This window comes from Cucumis sativus, chromosome 3 (genome assembly GCF_000004075.3).
Source record: "Cucumis sativus cultivar 9930 chromosome 3, Cucumber_9930_V3, whole genome shotgun sequence".
Lineage (NCBI taxonomy): Eukaryota > Viridiplantae > Streptophyta > Magnoliopsida > Cucurbitales > Cucurbitaceae > Cucumis > Cucumis sativus.
The window spans coordinates 36,598,540-36,607,179 of NC_026657.2; the positions used below are offsets into that span (position 1 = coordinate 36,598,540).

The window sequence follows — 8,640 nt, forward strand, 5'->3', positions numbered from 1 at the left end:
AATAAGTTTAAATCAACCTTAAAATTCTCTCAAAAAAATTTATTACTTTCATATTATCTCAAAACATTTATTATATTCATTTTCATACCATATTATCTTCATTTTCACTGGTTGTACTAAAAAAAAAATTTAGTTTTGGTTTAAACCTCTACTGCTACTGCTACTGCTAGATGCCCAATTGTTATCCTTCTTCCTAGTTTTCTTTTCCCTACACAAACCTCTATGTTTTGCGTTTATTTTCACTTTTTTTCTTTTTATGTCTTACTCTTTATATTTTTCTCAAGCAAATTAATGTTTAGATGTAATCATATTTGTCTTCATATTACATAGAAATCAGCCGAAACTTGGATCATATTTGTGTGGATATGTGATATTTTGATTGTTATATTTTATATGTGATTGAAATGTACTCTCCAATAGATAAAATTGTGTTAAATTTAATCAGTATTAGAAGACAAAAAAAACTTTTTGGTTCTTTATCAAAAAGTTAGGCCAAAAAACTCAACTTGGAGTGAATTGTCAATACATATCCGACAAGTAGTAGAGTAAAATTCAAAATCAAATTTGTATCTTTGAAAATTCTGGTTATGAAATATAGTTTTAATTATTATATGGAAAATTGCGACAAAAATATTAAGAAAAAACAGCTCATAACACCTATTTTTTGCATATTCGCAAAAGTAGTGATATTAGACCGTAATCATAGGGCTATCAGACAGTAATCATAGAGTTATCAGCTTTTAAATCTACTACTTTTATAATTTAGAAAATGTAGTAACATAGATCTTATTATCATAATTTTTTTTTTGGTAATTGTAATGGATGACCATTTCATGAATAATAATTAAGGATATAACAACATTTAAAAAATTGCAAATATAGCAAAACTATCGTTGATAGACTTGTATCACTAATAAACTCATATGATTTATCGGTGATAGACCAATTTTTACAACATGGTTAAATTTTAGTATAACAGTTTATAAACAGCCCAAACAAGACATTTTATATGAGAGGCTAACCAAACCATTGAATATCATTTTGTTTTTAGTAATTATGAAAAGGTTAACATCACTTTTTTATATTGAAAATTAACAAGACCTATGGTTTTCGCTTTCAAAGTTAATTTTAATTATATAAAGATTGTATTTAAAAGTGTTGCATCAAACCCTAAACCGATTTTGAGTGAATAAAAAGTGATCCGAAATATGATAAAATTAATTTTCAGTAGTGATATAAATTGAGATATATATATATATGTATGAATATTAATTCTCACTGTAGACACCACAAAAAAAACTCTCACTAATGGAACCGCTGTTTGCTTTAGTATCCTCTCCCCATACTGGAGTTGGAATAATGATGGCTGTATTTCTCTTTATACTGTTTTCCTTTGTTCTCTTCAGAATATTATCCAGTTCCCAACATGGGAAGAAACTGCAACCACCTGAAGCCGGTGGTGCCTGGCCGGTGATCGGTCATCTTCATCTACTAGGTGGGTCGGAACCACAACACAAAGTCTTAGCGGCTATGGCAGATGCTCATGGACCAATTTTTACGTTGAAATTGGGAATGCATAGAGCAGTGGTTGTAAGCAATTGGGAAATAGCAAAAGAGTGCTTTACTACAAATGACAGAATATTTGCATCTCGCCCCAAACTAACTGCCTCAAAGCTTCTAGGCTATAATAATTCCATGTTTGCGTTCAGCGAGTATGGTCCATACTGGCGCCACATGCGCAAAATAGCTGTGCATGGTCTCCTCGCCAGCCACTACATGAAGCAGCAGCTTCAACTCATCTTAGAATCGGAGATTCAGAGTTCAGTTGGAAAATTATATGATTTATGGGCGAATCACACAAGTAAGAAAAATGATAAGGACAATAAAACCTCCACAAATCTCTACAATACTATTATCATACTGTCTGTTTTTTGACATAAACGTACCTGTCAAGACTATTTTTTTAAACCTTCTAAAAGGTGTATTCATATTGTATATTCATTTATCATACACTTCTCGTAACTAATGTGAGGCTTTATTTGCTCTTGACAGAAAGAAGCGAGCAAGCGTTATTATTGGTGGAAATGAATACGTGGTTTCAAGACATAACTCTCAACACCATGTTTAGGATGGTGGTTGGAAAGCGATTCTCAACGGATATGGAAGGCAGTGGAAACCAAGATTACCGAAAGGTGTTTCGGGATTTTGTTAAATTCTTTGCGGATTTTGTTCCGGCGGATTCGTTTCCATTTTTGAGTTGGTTGGATTTGGGAGGATATGAAAAGGCTATGAAGAAGACGAGTGAGGCGTTGGATGAGGTGTTGGATAAATGGATCAAAGAGAAGAAGAATAATTCAGGTGACCATCAACAAGATTTCATGGACATTCTGCTTTCAGCTGTTGAAGTGGATGAAGAACTTTCCGACTATGATGGAGACTCGGTCGTAAAAGCTAATTCTTTGGTATGTATTAATCAAACCACACCACCCCTTCCCTATTATTTCTTCAAATATATATCATATTGATATTATTATTATTATTACTATTATAATATATTTCTTTTTAAAAAAATATTTACGTATTATTATATTCTATTTAAATATCAAGAACAAGTTGTCTCAATTTATTTTTTTTATTTAAGAAAAAAGATATTTTTAATATATTTTTATGTAACATAACGTTATTTTCAAATATAGGAAAATAAATCAAAATATTTACCAATATAACAAAATATCATTAATAAATATTGATACTATCATTTATCACGTATAGAGTATTGATATAATAGATATTGATAGATATCTAATAATTTATTGTTCATAATAAACTATGATATATTTTGTTATATTTATAAATAATTTTAGTAACCTTTTTCATTATTTATTTACACGTGGAATATGTAAAATTATGAATTGATTTCGCAAGAGTGGTTCCCATGTCTTATAAGGATTGTGAGGTATTGTCATCTCGAGGGATCAGTTTAATATATGATCCCCTCAATATTGTGCATTCATGGGTTTAACACTATGTCTAAATTTTGGATTTAATACTTATTTAGGTTTGATAGACTCTATACCATGTTGGTTAAAAATGAGCTTATATTCTCACTTCAACAAACTCAATGAAATTTTGGAAACGGCTATTAATTATATATATATATAGGATTTATGAATTAACTTGATTATGAATCAATAACTCTATAAATTGGGTTGAAACTTAGTAGAGCATGATATTGGCTGGATCGGATACAACAGCAGCAACAATGATATGGGCTCTTTCCTTACTTGTTAACAATGAAGAAGCACTTAAGAAGGTCCAACTTGAATTAGAAGAAAAAGTTGGGAGACAAAGAAAAGTAAAAGCAACAGATTTAAATGATCTAATATATCTCCAAGCCATTGTGAAGGAAACGTTGCGTTTATATCCTGCAGGACCATTGTCAGTCCCTCATGAATCTACAGAAGATTGCAACATTCTGGGCTACAGTATCTCTGCAGGGACACGCCTAATAGTAAATCTTCAAAAGCTACAAAGAGATCCACTAGTTTGGAAGGATCCTAATGAATTTAAACCTGAAAGATTTCTAACAGGTACAAAAGACTTGGACTTTAAAGGACTAAATAATCCTCAACTGATTCCATTTGGAAGTGGTAGAAGGGCGTGTCCTGGACTGTCGCTCGCTCTCGAAATTATGCCTCTAACGCTTGCGAATTTGATTAATGGGTTTGAAATTGGGAGGCCATCAAAGGAACTAATCAACATGGAGGAGTACTTTGAACTTATTAGTGTTAGAAAAGTTCCACTACAAGTTGTTTTAACTCCACGCCTATCAGCACAAGATTATAAATGATTTTGCTATTAATCTAGTAGTGAACTTAATTATTTTTCTTTTACTTCAAATATGTAGATCTGGAGGATTTAGAATTGATGGTAAACCATTTTAGCAATGGTTCGTTGATAAGATGTTGTGTGGGTCTTTTTCTGGAAATGCATTTAAATTTTATAAAGTATCAAAATGGAAAGATATTTTTGTAAATGTTTCTCTGGAAATGCATTTAAATTTTATCAAAAAATTCAAAACAGACTTCGATTGAGATATATAATAATGTTTATCAAGCAGGTATTTTGCACGCTACATTTTTATAAATATATTTTGCTTTTCTGAAGTCTGACAATGGATTTATTTTATAGTTTATTGTAATAATTAAACTTTAGGAGAGACTTTATCCAGATGTGTAACCTGTTGTGGGCATGACATTGGTAGATTTTCGGTATTTATCATTCTCAGTACAGTGTAACATAAAAGAAAACAGAAAATCTATCTTAGTTGTTGATCTAGGGGATTTGCCATTTGTGATCCTACATAAAATGATCCTATCTCCGACTACAAGAAGTTGAACTTTTAAATTAAACAAAGCAATACCTTAATTATTAATCAAAACCTAAACCTTAATTACACTGCATGCTTTTGTCCTTTCGAAAATGTCTATCCAATATAAAAAGAAGAGTCAATTCCTACATAAACATACATCTATAAATTCATCAAGATTTAAAGAGCAGACATATATTAAATAAAAAACGCAGATATAATTCATTTTAGGTAATTCTTTAGAAATAAAAAATCCTAAGCTAAGAGGTGATCGAAAAAGAAAGAAGATAATAGAATCCCAAGCTAAACGGTGAAAAAGAAGGAAGAAAAATGAGTTGGATTGCTTCCTCTCTATTCTCCATTTCCTCCAAACCTAAAAACAAAGTTGTATTTATAGAAAAATGCAGAGGCACTACGTGTGTTACACCACTTTTACGCAGTGCAGTGCTGCAATGCCTGGCAAGGGCATATCCTCGTATTTTCGCTTCACAGTTTCTGTTGAGTGCTCTTTTTGATCCAAATGGCATCTAAAACGTTTTGATGGTCTCTTTTACTTCATTTTCTGTCTCATCATTCAAATAAACGTTATGTTATCAGACCTAGTCAACTCAATCAACCAACAAATATTGTAAGCCTTTTGGTCTATATATATTGACAAATTCAGCACAAATATAATTAATTGCATTTCCCAACTCAGCTAGCAATCATTGAGGTTAACCCACAATCAAGAAATTTTGGTCCTCCAGTAATTCAAGCTTCAATCGAAAAGATAAAAATGAATTCTTTCAAATAACCAATAAACGTACATTCTTACTTCCTTCAATTATAAAGTAATCTTTAAAAAATTACAATTTGATTATTTTAATGAAAAGATCGGATCGTGAGAATTAAAAATAAAGGATCAGATCCCATTTTATAGATTTAATGAACCTTTTATATATATATATCTGCCATTGGAGTTGAATTTTAAGCAAATAATCTGAAATATTTCAGGCTTCCGGAGAAGGAAAACAGATCAAAATTAAATGGAATCATACTCCAAAACTGCAGTCGCCATAGTAATCCCTCTTCTCTTATTTCTCTTTTCCCTCTTCTGGGTTTTATCTAGAAGATTATTATTCAGATCTCAACAACGGAATAAGAAACTGCAGCCACCGGTAGCCAGTGGCGCCTGGCCAGTGATCGGTCATCTTCATCTCTTAGGTGGCTCTGAACCAGCATACAAAACCTTAGGGAAAATGGCGGATGCTTTCGGACCAATTTTTACTCTGAAAATGGGAAGCCATAGAGCAGTGGTCGTAAGCAACTGGGAAATAGCGAAAGAGTGTTTTACTACAAACGATAGAGTATTTGCCTCTCGCCCCAAGCTTGTAGCCGCAAAGCATATGGGCTATAATAATACCATGTTTGCTTTCACCCAATACGGCCCATTGTGGCGTCATATCCGAAAAATAGCCAATCATGAAATTCTCTCTAACCAACGCCTTGATCTTTTCCAACACATTTACAAGTCAGAGGTTCAAGTTTCCATAAAGAAACTGTATGAGTTATGGGTGACCAATGGAAGCGAGAAAGTGTTGGTGGAGATGAAGGATTGGTTTGGAGAATTAACTTTGAACACCATATTTAGGATGGTGCTTGGAAAGCGATTTTCAACAACTGTTGAAGGGAGTAGCAACGAGGGCAGTGACGAAGGCGAGCAGTTCCGACAGGCCTTGAGGGATTTTCTTCAACTGTTTATGGCTTTTGTTCCGTCAGATTCGTTTCCATTTGTGAGTTGGTTGGATTTGGGAGGATATGAAAAGGCAATGAAAAAGACGGCCAAAATTCTAGACAAGACGCTTCATAAATGGCTAATAGAACATCAACAGAAGAGAAATTGTAACAATTGTGATGATGTAGTCCACAAGGAAGAGGACTTTATGGATGTGATGCTGTCCACGGTTCAAAATGTTGAAGAACTTATCGGCTATGATGTTGGTACCATCACAAAAGCTACATGTTTGGTAAGAATTCTTATTTAACTTTTATTTTTTGTTTTTATTTATAAAAATAAATATTATTTACCTGTTTTTGAAAAACAAATCAAATTTTGAGTAATAAAAAAGGTAAACTTTTCAAATCTTGGATTTGTTTTTGTAGTTTAATGAATATCAATCATTCCACTCACAAAGATTAGTTCTACAAATAAAATAGTTATTTAGAAAAATGACAAAAACATGTCAATGGCAAATTTATTCTTAAGATAAGGTGATAATATAAATAAATGACACAAATAGGACAAAGTGACAAATATTGACAAAAATATGTGTCAAAATTCTGAGCTAGATCCACCATTTTCACTCAGATCAAAAGAATGAATTCATAGAGCAGGTTCACGATTTCCTAGTGGAATGATTGATATTCTTTAAACTCCAAAGACAATCCCAAGATTTAAAAAAAAAATCAAACAAATAAGAAATGATTGTTGATCTCTTAAAGTTTTAGTTATACTATATGTTGCCTTAGGATGATTCAACCATCACTCAGAACCTACCCTTAGTTGTTCGTAGTATTTAATATTTTTAGAGGCAAAATCAAACAAACAAGAACACGTTTTTAAAAAATGCAATCCAAATTATGTGAGTGTTGTATTTCAAAATGGTTGTCGTTATTGTTTCTTATAAAGTGTATTTTGAAGAAAACTTTTTCAAACTGATAATCCAAACGCACTATTTTAACTATTTCAACTAATACTTATGAACTTATTGTGTAGACTCTAATATTGGGTGGAGCAGAGAGCACACAAGTAACTTTGACATGGGCTCTTTGTTTGCTCCTTAATAATAATGAAGATACATTAAAGAAGGCCCAACTTGAATTAGACGAACAAGTAGGTAGAGAGAGGTTGGTATTGGAGTCGGATGTGAAAAATTTGTTGTATCTTCAAGCTATTGTAAAGGAGACAATGCGTTTATACCCTGCTGCACCACTTGCAGCCCTGCATGAGGCCATGGAAGATTGTAATCTTGTTGGTTATCACATTCCTGCAAAGACACGTCTAATAGTGAATCTCAAAAAGCTTCAAAAAGATCCACTTGTATGGGAAGATCCCGATGAATTTCGACCAGAGAGATTTCTTACAACGCATAAAGATTTCGATGTCAGAGGACAACATCCGCAGTTCATACCTTTCGGGAGTGGTCGAAGGATGTGCCCGGGAGTTTCATTTGCCAGCCAAGTAATGCATCTAACGCTTGCAAACCTACTTCATGGGTTTGAAATTCGTAGGCCATCTGAGGAGCTAATCAATATGGAAGAGAAGGTTGGATTAACCAGTATGAAAACAACCCCACTTCAAATTGTTTTAACTCCACGTCTTTCTGCACAAGTTTATGTGTAATTCAGCTTGAAATTATTACGGGCAAAATAAAACAGTTTGGTATAAAGTTGGAATGCCAACATCCATGGGAACACACACTTCTTACTTTATAATTGGCTAAAGAATAAATATCATGTATTGTGACACAATGGGTTAAGTTCATACTTCTTGGTTGTTTTAACATATCTGGCGATGTAAATTAATTTTAATTTTATGTTTGTTGATGCTAAATTTTGGAGGATGTAAATACTATTGGGGTTGATGCACTAAATAATCTCGTAATCTCGTGGTCCTTGTAGTTTGTAATTTTTCTGCGTACAAACCTTTTATTTATCTAATAAGTAAAGTATTTTATTTTTTTGACATTTAGTTTCATTATCCTACAAAACCAATAAACCATTTGATCCAAGGCACTTATCTATTATGACCTAAACATATATATGAACAAGAATGTCCTTGTGTTACCTCTAGGACCAATCACACTTTCAAGAGCCATGAAACTACAACTAGGCATTGAATTCTCACATTCAAGACAAGGTGAACTCAATTGAGAAGATTTTTAGTAGCAACAATTGATCAGAAGAAGGAAACAATTGAGCTGTGTAAAATGCATGATGACATATTAAACAAAATGTACTAATAACATAGTACAAATATTCCATATAAATCAAGTCAAAAGCAAATAATTAAGTGAGTCAACAGATTATAATAGAATAAGAATAAAAGTTAAAAATGTAATTGGTCGACTCTCTTACACATTTTTCAAATCTCCAGTCACCAAGTTGTCTTGACATGATTGGGATACGGAGCGGCCAACGTCCTCATTTATTTAATCTTTTTTTATAAATAGGTTTGAAGTCACCACCAACCATATTTATGGTTGGTGTGATTGGTCACCTAAACATTAAAA

At 32.6% G+C, this 8,640-nt stretch overlaps 2 protein-coding genes across 3 annotated transcripts; both read left to right on the forward strand.

Annotated features, from left to right (window-relative positions):
* The first annotated feature begins 1,197 nt into the window (after positions 1 to 1,197).
* LOC101212735 (cytochrome P450 CYP82D47) lies at positions 1,198 to 4,089 on the forward strand. Of its 2 annotated transcripts, none has more exons than XM_031881961.1 (3): positions 1,198 to 1,861; positions 2,053 to 2,462; positions 3,432 to 3,564. In XM_031881961.1, the coding sequence occupies exons 1-3, from the start codon at positions 1,309 to 1,311 to the stop codon at positions 3,507 to 3,509; spliced, it is 1,041 nt and encodes a 346-aa protein (XP_031737821.1). In that variant the 5' UTR covers positions 1,198 to 1,308; the 3' UTR covers positions 3,510 to 3,564. The 2 variants fall into 2 exon arrangements, with proteins under 2 accessions (XP_031737821.1, XP_004147821.1); XM_004147773.3 differs by having other exon boundaries at positions 1,221 to 1,861; positions 3,224 to 4,089.
* A 1,243-nt stretch (positions 4,090 to 5,332) lies between these two features.
* On the forward strand, positions 5,333 to 8,036 carry LOC101212495 (cytochrome P450 CYP82D47). Its single transcript, XM_004147772.3, has 2 exons — positions 5,333 to 6,375; positions 7,125 to 8,036. Exons 1-2 carry the CDS (start codon positions 5,395 to 5,397, stop codon positions 7,749 to 7,751), a joined length of 1,608 nt encoding a protein of 535 aa, XP_004147820.1. The 5' UTR covers positions 5,333 to 5,394; the 3' UTR covers positions 7,752 to 8,036.
* Positions 8,037 to 8,640: the final 604 nt, after the last annotated feature.